The sequence below is a fragment of the Pecten maximus genome, chromosome 1 (genome assembly GCF_902652985.1).
Source record: "Pecten maximus chromosome 1, xPecMax1.1, whole genome shotgun sequence".
Taxonomy (NCBI): domain Eukaryota; kingdom Metazoa; phylum Mollusca; class Bivalvia; order Pectinida; family Pectinidae; genus Pecten; species Pecten maximus.
Genome location: NC_047015.1, coordinates 881,691 through 897,020, shown reverse-complemented (window position 1 = coordinate 897,020; position 15,330 = coordinate 881,691). Strand labels below are relative to the sequence as shown.

The following is a 15,330-nucleotide window of genomic DNA, read 5'->3' as shown; positions in this document are numbered from 1 at the left end:
CAGAACATCATTATCAAAATAAGACTCGTAACAAATCACAAACTCATAAAGTCACAACTCAACCTCAAGGTTAAAAGTCAACAATTGTATTGCCAACTCACTTTGCCAGACACTCAACCTCAAGGTTAAAAGTCAACAATTGTATTGCTAACTCACCTTGCCAGACACTCAACCTAAAGCCAATGCCGGTCACAGCATCTTTAGTGCTGAGGATGATGTACATCTGGTGGTCAGTAGAGAACACAAACTGAGGGCCTCCCGAGAGAGTGTCAGAATTGGGATTTTCCATGGCATTGTCATTATTTTCATAAGTATACATGGCCAGCATTTCTGCTGTAGCTGAGTTTCCATCACGGATGGTCAGGGTGTCTCCCTTTCCCAGGTCAATCATGTCTCTCTGTAGCAAAAATAATCATCTTATAAAATCTTAAATATCTTCAACTCAATAATTATTCTACTCTTGTCACCACAAACTAGTTATATAACCTATTCATTTTACCACAAACTAGCTATATAACCTACACATGTTACCACAAACTAGTTATGTAACCTACTCATGGTACCACAAACTAGTTATGTAACCTACTCATGGTACCACAAACTAGGTATATAACCTAGACATGTTACCACAAACTAGTTATATAACCTACACATGTTACCACAAACTAGCTATGTAACCTACTCATGGTACCACAAACTAGTTATGTAACATACACATGTTACCACGAACTAGTTATATAACCTACTCACGTTACCACAAACTAGCTATGTAACCTACTCACGTTACCAAAAACTAGCTATATAACCTACACATGTAACCACAAACTAGTTATATAACCTACTCATGTTACCACAAACTAGTTACGTAACCTACTCATGTTACAAAGAACTAGTTATATAACCTACTCACGTTACCACAAACTAGCTATGTTACCTACACACGTTACCAAAAACTAGCTATATAACCTACACATGTTACCACAAACTAGTTATATAACCTACTCATGTTACCACAAACTAGTTCCATAACCTACTCATGTTACCACAAACTAGTTATATAACCTACACATGTTACCACGAACTAGTTATGTAACCTACACACGTTACCACAAACTAGCTATATAACCTACACACGTTACCATAAACTAGTTATATAACCAACACATGTTACCACAAACAAGTTATATAACCTACACATGTTACCACAAACTAGCTATGTAACCTACTCATGTTACCACAAACTAGTTATATAACCTACTCATGTTACCACAAACTTGTTATATAACCTACACATGTTACCACAAACTTGTTATATAACCTACACACGTTACCACAAACTAGTTATATAACATACACATGTTACCACAAACTTGTTATATAACCTACACATGTTACCACAAACTAGTTACATAACCTACTCATGTTACTACAAACTAGTTACGTAACCTACTCATGTTACCACAAACTAGTTATATAACCTACCCATGTTACCACAAACTAGTTACATAACCTACTCATTTTACCACAAACTAGTTATATAACCTACTAACGTTACCACAAACTAGCTACATAACCTACTCATGTTACCACAAACTAGTTATATAACCTACTCATGTTACCACAAACTAGTTACGTAACCTACTCATGTTACACAAACTAGTTATATAACCTACTCATGTTACCACAAAATAGTTACATAACCTACTCATGTTACCACAAACTAGTTACATAACCTACCCATGTTACCACAAACTAGTTACATAACCTACACATGTTACCACAAACTAGTTACATAACCTACACATGTTACCACAAACTAGTTATATAACCTACACATGTTACCACAAACTAGTTATATAACCTACACATGTTACCACAAACTAGTTATGTGACTTACACATTTACTTGCTCTATGGCAAATGAAGTAATATTTTTTTCCAATTTGTAAGTCTAATACATACAGCAGTTTATCATTATTTTAGCATGTACAGCAACTATTTTGTCTTATTGTGATACATTGTACCTTGATGGTGATGATCTTTCTCCTTTCAGCGGCAGTTATCACCCACACGGTGTCAGTGTTACTGAGCCTGGCCGTGCCAATGTCTGTCGGGAATAGGGGCGGCTGTAGAACTTTTACAGATCCTTCAGCCTGTACAGTGTTTACCACGGCAAGGCCATCACACACTGTCAATACAACAAACATCCTATATATCTGAAGGGATATCTTCATCACTCAAACTGTATATACATCAAACATATATCTGTAGGGACGTCTGTCTCATCACACAAACATATACCATATCTGTAGGGACGTCTGTCTCGTCACACAAACATATACCATATCTGTAGGGACGTCTGTTTCGTCACACAAACATATACCATATCTGTAGGGACGTCTGTCTCATCACACAAACATATACTATATCTGTAGGGACGTCTGTCTCGTCACACAAACTGTATATACATCAAACATATACTATATCTGTAGGGACGTCTGTCTCGTCACACAAACATATACCATATCTGTAGGGACGTCTGTCTCGTCACACAAACATATACTATATCTGTAGGGACGTCTGTCTCATCACACAAACATATACTATATCTATAGGGACGTCTGTCTCATCACACAAACATATACTATATCTGTAGGGACGTCTGTCTCATCACACAAACATATACTATATCTGTAGGGACGTCTGTCTCGTCACACAAACATATACTATATCTGTAGGGACGTCTATCTCATCACACAAACATATACTATATATGTAGGGACGTCTGTCTCGTCATACAAACATATACTATATCTGTAGGGACGTCTGTCTCATCACACAAACATATACTATATCTGTAGGGACGTCTGTCTCATCACACAAACATATACTATATCTGTAGGGACGTCTGTCTCGTCACACAAACATATACCATATCTGTAGGGACGTCTGTCTCATCACACAAACATATACTATATCTGTAGGGACGTCTGTCTCGTCACACAAACATATACTATATCTATAGGGACGTCTGTCTCGTCACACAAACTGTATATACATCAAACATACTATATCTGTAGGGACGTCTATCTCGTCACACAAACATATACTATAATCTGTAGGGACGTCTGTCTCATCACACAAACATATACTATATATGTAGGGACGTCTGTCTCGTCACACAAACATATACTATATCTGTAGGGACGTCTGTCTCGTCACACAAACATATACTATATCTGTAGGGACGTCTGTCTCGTCACACAAACATATACCATATCTGTAGGGACGTCTGTCTCGTCACACAAACATATACTATATCTGTAGGGACGTCTGTCTCGTCACACAAACTGTATATACATCAAACATATACTATATCTGTAGGGACGTCTGTCTCGTCACACAAACATATACTATATCAATAGGGACGTCTGTCTCGTCACACCAACTGTATATACATCAAACATATACTATATCTGTAGGGACGTCTGTATCGTCACACAAACATATACAATATCTGTAGGGACGTCTGTCTCATCACACAAACATATACTATATCTATAGGGACGTCTGTCTCATCACACAAACATATACTATATCTGTAGGGACGTCTGTCTCATCACACAAACATATACTATATCTGTAGGGACGTCTGTCTCGTCACACAAACTGTATATACATCAAACATATACTATATATGTAGGGACGTCTGTCTCGTCACACAAACATATACTATATCTGTAGGGACGTCTGTCTCATCACACAAACATATAGGGACGTCTGTCTCGTCACACAAACATATACTATATCTGTAGGGACGTCTGTCTCGTCACACAAACATATACTATATCTGTAGGGACGTCTGTCTCGTCATACAAACATATACTATATCTGCAGGGACGTCTGTCTCGTCACACAAACATATACTATATCTGTAGGGACGTCTGTCCCATCACACAAACATATACTATATCTGTAGGGACGTCTGTCTCATCACACAAACATATACTATATCTGCAGGGACGTCTGTCCCATCACACAAACATATACTATATCTGTAGGGACGTCTGTCTCATCACACAAACTGTATATACATCAAACATATACAATATCTGTAGGGACGATATGTCTCATTCGACATTTTAATTGAACAGTGAAAAAGTGAATACCTATTGTGAATTGCATAATTATTGAGTTCTGTCTAATTAAATGATAAACAATATGACTCAAAAAGTCACCGAAGAGATATAACTACTAACGACAAATAATTATTTCTTCATTTGTAGGGATCAGTAAACAATGAAACTTTTGAATTTATTTCTGAAAATATTACCAGAGGTAGAAGCAGAATATTTTGTTGAAATGACTAAATAAACTTGTTCCATTTTCGTAATGCTGTAAAATTTGCAGCTGCTTTGTTGTGATACTTACAACTGGAGAATTCAGCACTAAATCCTGTTTTTTGAATGTCATTATCAGACCGGAACTTCACTATCATGTAACGATTGTGACTGCGGTACTGAGCGTTAGCCATGGAGCCTGACAGACTTGCACGGTACATGGAGGTTTTCTCTGTCATCCCACCAACTAAAACATCGACAATATCTCGATGCTTCTCCGTGTCAAAAAAGTTAAACTGAAAAAGAACATCTGATACCGTCAATAATGTCTGTTACCATTCTTCTTTTATTATGCAAATTTAGGTTTTAATTTCAATTTCAATTAATTTTATTGACATAGAAAGAAAGTCAATAGGATTAGACATCCTGCATTGCCTATCTAAGTCTTCTCCCTAGTAACAACAGGTGATTAGAAAATACAGACATATATATGTACACAATGGTATGACAAAATTGATTTAAGGGGAAGTAACTCCTTGAACTTTTTAGGCTTATTCAATGTTGTTTAAGAGCCCTTTGGCTTAGGGTACTTAATTTTATTTTTTCATATTACATGTATTATGTTATTAGTTGGTAATACAAAGCAATAAACTAGTGATATTCATATAAATATACTGTGGGTTTTTTTTTTATTTCGCGATATTTATTGTAATCCCCCACCCATCCCCCAACAACACCAATTTCAGCAAACAGATATATGTTTTTGAAGTAGGGTTACACCACCTCTTGCAAGTAATATGATAATTTCCTAATCCATTTGAAAGGAGTTACATCTTACTTATGGTTACATCATAAAGAGAGAGAGAGAGAGAGAGAGAGAGAGAGAGAGAGAGAGAGAGAGTAATAACAAGGATCAAAACTGCACAAGCCGTATTAAACAACATATATAAGTAGATTTAATTTACCCACCATTCAACGAATGTGGAATAGTGTAAGTATCTACCAATTGAATAATCCAGGTATACGGTGTACTACTTTATCATTAAAGTAAGGTACACCAGGGGATTGACTCAGTAGACAGCATGATTTAATTTATAATTGATAATTGATAAGAATATATAACTTAGAAATGTAAGAAAGAAAAAAAAATCATTATCATTAGTTAATTCATTCTAATTGTTAATATTAATGAAATATATTTGATTGCAATATATATTGATATATGTGATATTTAACCTTTATTCTGTGTATGTGATGTATTATGTAGGACAAAGGTCACACTCACCTTGGGGGGGATATCATTTATGACAAAGGTCACACTCACCTTGAGGGAGATATTATTTATGACAAAGGTCACACTCATCTTGAGGGAGATATTTAGTGGGACGAAGGTCACACTCACCTTGAGGGAGATATTCATTGGGACGAAGGTCACACTCACCTTGAGGGAGATATTCAGTGGGACGAAGGTCACACTCACCTTTAGGGAGATATTGTTTAGGACAAAAAAACACTCACCTTGAGGGAGATATTCAGTGGGACGAAGGTCACACTTACCTTGAGGAAAACATTACACCCCGCCGATCCAATAATGGTCCACATACACGAACTTGACTCTGCATACAGTCCCGGGTAGAGTTGAGTCTGTATTGCACCAGAATCTGCTTCATATTTGTACGTACATCTGCTTGCTGAAATGAATATAATCAGTCGTGATTTATACTGATGTTCTGTCAAAACCTTCCATACCACAGGAAATATAAATAAAACCATAGTTATAAATGCTGAACAGTATAAATAAAACCATTACATGTACCATAAGTATAAATAAAAAAATAGATAAGTTAACACGTGTACTGTACAGTATAAATACAATCATTTCATGTAGTATAAGTATAAATAAGACAATAGATATGTTTACACTTACAGCAGTCAGCTTCGTCAGAGTTGTCCCCACAGTCGTCCACACCATCACACATCCACTGATTATTTATACAAGCACCATTGGCACAGTGGAAATTATCTATAACACAAACAGTGGAAATTATCTATAGAACAAACAGTGGAAATTATCTATAACACAAACAGTGGAAATTATTTATAACAGACACAGTGGAAATTATCTATAACACAAACAGTGGAAATTATCTATAACACAAACAGTGGAAACTATCTATAACACAAACAGTGGAAATTATCTATAACACACACAGTGGAAATTATCTATACCAGACACAGTGGAAATTATCTATAACACACACAGTGGAAATTATCTATAGAACAAACAGTGGAAATTATCTATAACACAAACAGTGGAAATTATCTATAACACACACAGTGGAAATTATCTATAACACAAACAGTGGAAATTATCTTTAACACAAACAATGGAAATTATCTATAGAACAAACAGTGGAAATTATCTATAATACACACAGTGGATATTATCTATAACAGACACAGTGGAAATTATCTATAACACACACAGTGGAAATTATCTATAGAACAAACAGTGGAAATTATCTATAACACACACAGTGGAAATTATCTATAACACACACAGTGGAAATTATCTATAGAACAAACAGTGGAAATTATCTATAACACAAACAGTGGAAATTATCTATAACAGACACAGTGGAAATTATCTATAGAACAAACAGTGGAAATTATCTATAATACACACTGTGGATATTATCTATAACACACACAGTGGAAATTATCTATAACACAAACAATGGAAATTATCTATAATACAAACAGTGGATATTATCTATAACACACACAGTGGAAATTATCTATAATACAAACAGTGGATATTATCTATAACACAAACAGTGGAAATTATCTATAACACAAACAATGGAAATTATCTATAACACAAACAATGGAAATTATCTATAATACACACAGTGGAAATTATCTATAACACACACAGTGGAAATTATCTATAATACACACAGTGAAAATTATCTATAACACAAACAATGGAAATTATCTATAATACAAACAGTGGAAATTATCTATAACACAAACAATGGAAATTATCTATAACACAAACAGTGGAAATTATCTATAGAACAAACAGTGGAAATTATCTATAACACACACAGTGTTGAATTTACATTAAAGTAGTGGAAATTATCTATAACACACACAGTGGAAATTATCTATAACACAAACAATGGAAATAATCTATAATACAAACAGTGGAAATTATCTATAACACACACAGTGTTGAATTTACATTAAAGTAGTGGAAATTATCTATAACGCACACAGTGGAAATTATCTATAATACAAACAGTGGAAATTATCTATAACACACACAGTGTAAATTATCTATAACACACACAGTGGAAATTATCTATAACACAAACAGTGGAAATTATCTATAACGCACACAGTGGAAATTATCTATAATACAAACAGTGGAAATTATCTATAACACACACAGTGGAAATTATCTATAACACAAACAGTGGAAATTATCTATAACACACACAGTGGAAATTATCTATAACACAAACAGTGGAAATTATCTATAACACAAACAGTGGAAATTATCTATAACACAAACAGTGAAAATTATCTATAACACAAACAGTGGACATTATATATAACACAAACAGTGGAAATTATCTATAACACAAACAGTGGAAATTATCTATAATACACACTGTGGATATTATCTATAACACACACAGTGGAAATTATCTATAACACACACAGTGGTAATTATCTATAATACAAACAGTGGAAATTATCTATAATACACACAGTGGTAATTATCTATAATGCAAACAGTGGAAATTATCTATAACACAAACAGTGGAAATTATCTATAACACAAACAATGGAAATTATCTATAACACAAACAATGGAAATTATCTATAACACAAACAGTGGACATTATATATAACACAAACAATGGAAATTATCTATAACACAAACAATGGAATATATAACACAAAGGGACATTAATATAACAAAAAGTGGACATTATTTTAATAAAAACAGGGGGACATTATCTTAATACACACAGGGGTATATCTATAACAAAAAACAAGGGAAAATTTATCTATAACAAAAAAACAGCAAAAATTATTCTAACACAAAAGTCGAAATTATCTAAACACAAACAGTGGAAAATTATCTAAACCACCCCTGGAAATATCATAAAACCACGTGGAAATTACTATAACACAAAACGTGGGCCCCTTATATAAACCAAACAGGGGACATTTATAAAACACAAACAGGGGAAAATTTATCTAAACACAAAAAAGGGAAATTTATTATAGAAAAAACAGTGGAAATTTATCTTTAATACCACAGTGGAATTATTTAAAAACAGAACAGTGGAAATTATCTAACACACACAGGGAAATTATCATAGAAAAACAGGGAAATTATCTATAACGACACAGTAGAAATTATCTATAACACACACAGTGGAAATTATCTATAGAACAAACAGTGGAAATTATCTATAACACAAACAGTGGAAATTATCTATAACAGACACAGTGGAAATTATCTATAGAACAAACAGTGGAAATTATCTATAATACACACTGTGGATATTATCTATAACACACACAGTGGAAATTATCTATAACACAAACAATGGAAATTATCTATAATACAAACAGTGGATATTATCTATAACACACACAGTGGAAATTATCTATAATACAAACAGTGGATATTATCTATAACACAAACAGTGGAAATTATCTATAACACAAACAATGGAAATTATCTATAACACAAACAATGGAAATTATCTATAATACACACAGTGAAAATTATCTATAACACAAACAATGGAAATTATCTATAATACAAACAGTGGAAATTATCTATAACACAAACAATGGAAATTATCTATAACACAAACAGTGGAAATTATCTATAGAACAAACAGTGGAAATTATCTATAACACACACAGTGTTGAATTTACATTAAAGTAGTGGAAATTATCTTTAACACACACAGTGGAAATTATCTATAACACAAACAATGGAAATAATCTATAATACAAACAGTGGAAATTATCTATAACACACACAGTGTTGAATTTACATTAAAGTAGTGGAAATTATCTATAACGCACACAGTGGAAATTATCTATAATACAAACAGTGGAAATTATCTATAACACACACAGTGTAAATTATCTATAACACACACAGTGGAAATTATCTATAACACAAACAGTGGAAATTATCTATAACACAAACAATGGAAATTATCTATAACGCACACAGTGGAAATTATCTATAATACAAACAGTGGAAATTATCTATAACACACACAGTGGAAATTATCTATAACCCACACAGTGGAAATTATCTATAACACACACAGTGGAAATTATCTATAACACAAACAGTGGAAATTATCTATAACACAAACAGTGGAAATTATCTATAACACAAACAGTGAAAATTATCTATAACACAAACAGTGGACATTATATATAACACAAACAGTGGAAATTATCTATAACACAAACAGTGGAAATTATCTATAATACAAACAGTGGAAATTATCTATAACACAAACAATGGAAATTATCTATAACACACACAGTGGTAATTATCTATAATACAAACAGTGGAAATTATCTATAATACACACAGTGGTAATTATCTATAATGCAAACAGTGGAAATTATCTATAACACAAACAGTGGAAATTATCTATAACACAAACAATGGAAATTATCTATAACACAAACAATGGAAATTATCTATAACACAAACAGTGGACATTATATATAACACAAACAGTGGACATTATTTATAATACAAACAGTGGACATTATATATAACACAAACAGTGGTAATTATCTATAACACAAACAATGGAAATTATCTATAACACAAACAGTCGAAATTATCTATAACACAAACAGTCGAAATTATCTATAACACAAACAGTGGAAATTATCTATAACACACACAGTGGAAATTATCTATAACACACACAGTGGAAATTATCTATAACACAAACAGTGGACATTATATATAACACAAACAGTGGACATTATATATAATACAAACAGTGGATATTATCTATAATACACACAGTGGTAATTATCTATAACACAAACAATGGAAATTATCTATAACACAAACAGTGGAAATTATCTATAACACAAACAGTGGAAATTATCTATAACACAAACAGTGGAAATTATCTATAACAGACACAGTGGAAATTATCTATAGAACAAACAGTGGAAATTATCTATAATACACACTGTGGATATTATCTATAACACACACAGTGGAAATTATCTATAACACAAACAATGGAAATTATCTATAATACAAACAGTGGATATTATCTATAACACACACAGTGGAAATTATCTATAATACAAACAGTGGATATTATCTATAACACAAACAGTGGAAATTATCTATAACACAAACAATGGAAATTATCTATAACACAAACAATGGAAATTATCTATAATACACACAGTGAAAATTATCTATAACACAAACAGTGGACATTATATATAACACAAACAGTGGACATTATATATAACACAAACAGTGGAAATTATCTATAACACAAACAGTGGAAATTATCTATAACAGACACAGTGGAAATTATCTATAGAACAAACAGTGGAAATTATCTATAATACACACTGTGGATATTATCTATAACACACACAGTGGAAATTATCTATAACACAAACAATGGAAATTATCTATAATACAAACAGTGGATATTATCTATAACACACACAGTGGAAATTATCTATAATACAAACAGTGGATATTATCTATAACACAAACAGTGGAAATTATCTATAACAGACACAGTGGAAATTATCTATAGAACAAACAGTGGAAATTATCTATAACACAAACAGTGGAAATTATCTATAACAGACACAGTGGAAATTATCTATAGAACAAACAGTGGAAATTATCTATAATACACACTGTGGATATTATCTATAACACACACAGTGGAAATTATCTATAACACAACAATGGAAATATCTATAATACAAACAGTGGATATTATCTATAACACACACAGTGGAAATTATCTATAATACAAACAGTGGATATTATCTATAACACAAACAGTGGAAATTATCTATAACACAAACAATGGAAATTATCTATAACACAAACAATGGAAATTATCTATAATACACACAGTGAAAATTATCTATAAAACAAACAATGGAAATTATCTATAATACAAACAGTGGAAATTATCTATAACACAAACAATGGAAATTATCTATAACACAAACAGTGGAAATTATCTATAGAACAAACAGTGGAAATTATCTATAACACACACAGTGTTGAATTTACATTAAAGTAGTGGAAATTATCTTTAACACACACAGTGGAAATTATCTATAACACAAACAATGGAAATAATCTATAATACAAACAGTGGAAATTATCTATAACACACACAGTGTTGAATTTACATTAAAGTAGTGGAAATTATCTATAACGCACACAGTGGAAATTATCTATAATACAAACAGTGGAAATTATCTATAACACACACAGTGTAAATTATCTATAACACACACAGTGGAAATTATCTATAACACAAACAGTGGAAATTATCTATAACACAAACAATGGAAATTATCTATAACGCACACAGTGGAAATTATCTATAATACAAACAGTGGAAATTATCTATAACACACACAGTGGAAATTATCTATAACCCACACAGTGGAAATTATCTATAACACACACAGTGGAAATTATCTATAACACAAACAGTGGAAATTATCTATAACACAAACAGTGGAAATTATCTATAACACAAACAGTGAAAATTATCTATAACACAAACAGTGGACATTATATATAACACAAACAGTGGAAATTATCTATAACACAAACAGTGGAAATTATCTATAATACAAACAGTGGAAATTATCTATAACACAAACAATGGAAATTATCTATAACACACACAGTGGTAATTATCTATAATACAAACAGTGGAAATTATCTATAATACACACAGTGGTAATTATCTATAATGCAAACAGTGGAAATTATCTATAACACAAACAGTGGAAATTATCTATAACACAAACAATGGAAATTATCTATAACACAAACAATGGAAATTATCTATAACACAAACAGTGGACATTATATATAACACAAACAGTGGACATTATTTATAATACAAACAGTGGACATTATATATAACACAAACAGTGGTAATTATCTATAACACAAACAATGGAAATTATCTATAACACAAACAGTCGAAATTATCTATAACACAAACAGTCGAAATTATCTATAACACAAACAGTGGAAATTATCTATAACACACACAGTGGAAATTATCTATAACACACACAGTGGAAATTATCTATAACACAAACAGTGGACATTATATATAACACAAACAGTGGACATTATATATAATACAAACAGTGGATATTATCTATAATACACACAGTGGTAATTATCTATAACACAAACAATGGAAATTATCTATAACACAAACAGTGGAAATTATCTATAACACAAACAGTGGAAATTATCTATAACACAAACAGTGGAAATTATCTATAACAGACACAGTGGAAATTATCTATAGAACAAACAGTGGAAATTATCTATAATACACACTGTGGATATTATCTATAACACACACAGTGGAAATTATCTATAACACAAACAATGGAAATTATCTATAATACAAACAGTGGATATTATCTATAACACACACAGTGGAAATTATCTATAATACAAACAGTGGATATTATCTATAACACAAACAGTGGAAATTATCTATAACACAAACAATGGAAATTATCTATAACACAAACAATGGAAATTATCTATAATACACACAGTGAAAATTATCTATAACACAAACAGTGGACATTATATATAACACAAACAGTGGACATTATATATAACACAAACAGTGGAAATTATCTATAACACAAACAATGGAAATTATCTATAGAACAAACAGTGGAAATTATCTATAATACACACAGTGGATATTATCTATAACAGACACAGTGGAAATTATCTATAACACACACAGTGGAAATTATCTATAGAACAAACAGTGGAAATTATCTATAACAGACACAGTGGAAATTATCTATAACACACACAGTGGAAATTATCTATAGAACAAACAGTGGAAATTATCTATAACACAAACAGTGGAAATTATCTATAACAGACACAGTGGAAATTATCTATAGAACAAACAGTGGAAATTATCTATAATACACACTGTGGATATTATCTATAACACACACAGTGGAAATTATCTATAACACAAACAATGGAAATTATCTATAATACAAACAGTGGATATTATCTATAACACACACAGTGGAAATTATCTATAATACAAACAGTGGATATTATCTATAACACAAACAGTGGAAATTATCTATAACACAAACAATGGAAATTATCTATAACACAAACAATGGAAATTATCTATAATACACACAGTGAAAATTATCTATAACACAAACAATGGAAATTATCTATAATACAAACAGTGGAAATTATCTATAACACAAACAATGGAAATTATCTATAACACAAACAGTGGAAATTATCTATAGAACAAACAGTGGAAATTATCTATAACACACACAGTGTTGAATTTACATTAAAGTAGTGGAAATTATCTTTAACACACACAGTGGAAATTATCTATAACACAAACAATGGAAATAATCTATAATACAAACAGTGGAAATTATCTATAACACACACAGTGTTGAATTTACATTAAAGTAGTGAAAATTATCTATAACGCACACAGTGGAAATTATCTATAATACAAACAGTGGAAATTATCTATAACACACACAGTGTAAATTATCTATAACACACACAGTGGAAATTATCTATAACACAAACAGTGGAAATTATCTATAACACAAACAATGGAAATTATCTATAACGCACACAGTGGAAATTATCTATAATACAAACAGTGGAAATTATCTATAACACACACAGTGGAAATTATCTATAACCCACACAGTGGAAATTATCTATAACACACACAGTGGAAATTATCTATAACACAAACAGTGGAAATTATCTATAACACAAACAGTGGAAATTATCTATAACACAAACAGTGAAAATTATCTATAACACAAACAGTGGACATTATATATAACACAAACAGTGGAAATTATCTATAACACAAACAGTGGAAATTATCTATAACACACACAGTGGTAATTATCTATAATACAAACAGTGGAAATTATCTATAATACACACAGTGGTAATTATCTATAATGCAAACAGTGGAAATTATCTATAACACAAACAGTGGAAATTATCTATAACACAAACAATGGAAATTATCTATAACACAAACAATGGAAATTATCTATAACACAAACAGTGGACATTATATATAACACAAACAGTGGACATTATTTATAATACAAACAGTGGACATTATATATAACACAAACAATGGAACTTATCTATAACACAAACAGTGGAAATTATCTATAACACAAACAGTGGTAATTATCTATAACACAAACAATGGAAATTATCTATAACACAAACAGTCGAAATTATCTATAACACAAACAGTCGAAATTATCTATAACACAAACAGTGGAAATTATCTATAACACACACAGTGGAAATTATCTATAACACACACAGTGGAAATTATCTATAACACAAACAGTGGACATTATATATAACACAAACAGTGGACATTATATATAATACAAACAGTGGATATTATCTATAATACACACAGTGGTAATTATCTATAACACAAACAATGGAAATTATCTATAACACAAACAGTGGAAATTATCTATAACACAAACAGTGGAAATTATCTATAACACAAACAGTGGAAATTATCTATAACAGACACAGTGGAAATTATCTATAGAACAAACAGTGGAAATTATCTATAATACACACTGTGGAT

At 31.4% G+C, this 15,330-nt stretch overlaps 1 protein-coding gene across 3 annotated transcripts in view; it reads right to left on the bottom strand.

The window, feature by feature from the left end:
- The window catches only part of LOC117321797 (sushi, von Willebrand factor type A, EGF and pentraxin domain-containing protein 1-like), a 157,721-nt gene that overhangs the window by 85,598 nt on the left and 56,793 nt on the right, over positions 1-15,330 (bottom strand). For all 3 annotated transcript variants that reach the window (XM_033876375.1, XM_033876389.1, XM_033876382.1), the window contains exons 6-10: positions 6,267-6,362; positions 5,897-6,030; positions 4,431-4,635; positions 2,024-2,187; positions 157-397 (exon numbers count right to left, since the gene is read on the bottom strand). In XM_033876375.1, coding sequence (XP_033732266.1) covers positions 157-397; positions 2,024-2,187; positions 4,431-4,635; positions 5,897-6,030; positions 6,267-6,362 — 840 coding nt within the window. The remainder of the gene's footprint in view (positions 1-156; positions 398-2,023; positions 2,188-4,430; positions 4,636-5,896; positions 6,031-6,266; positions 6,363-15,330) is intronic.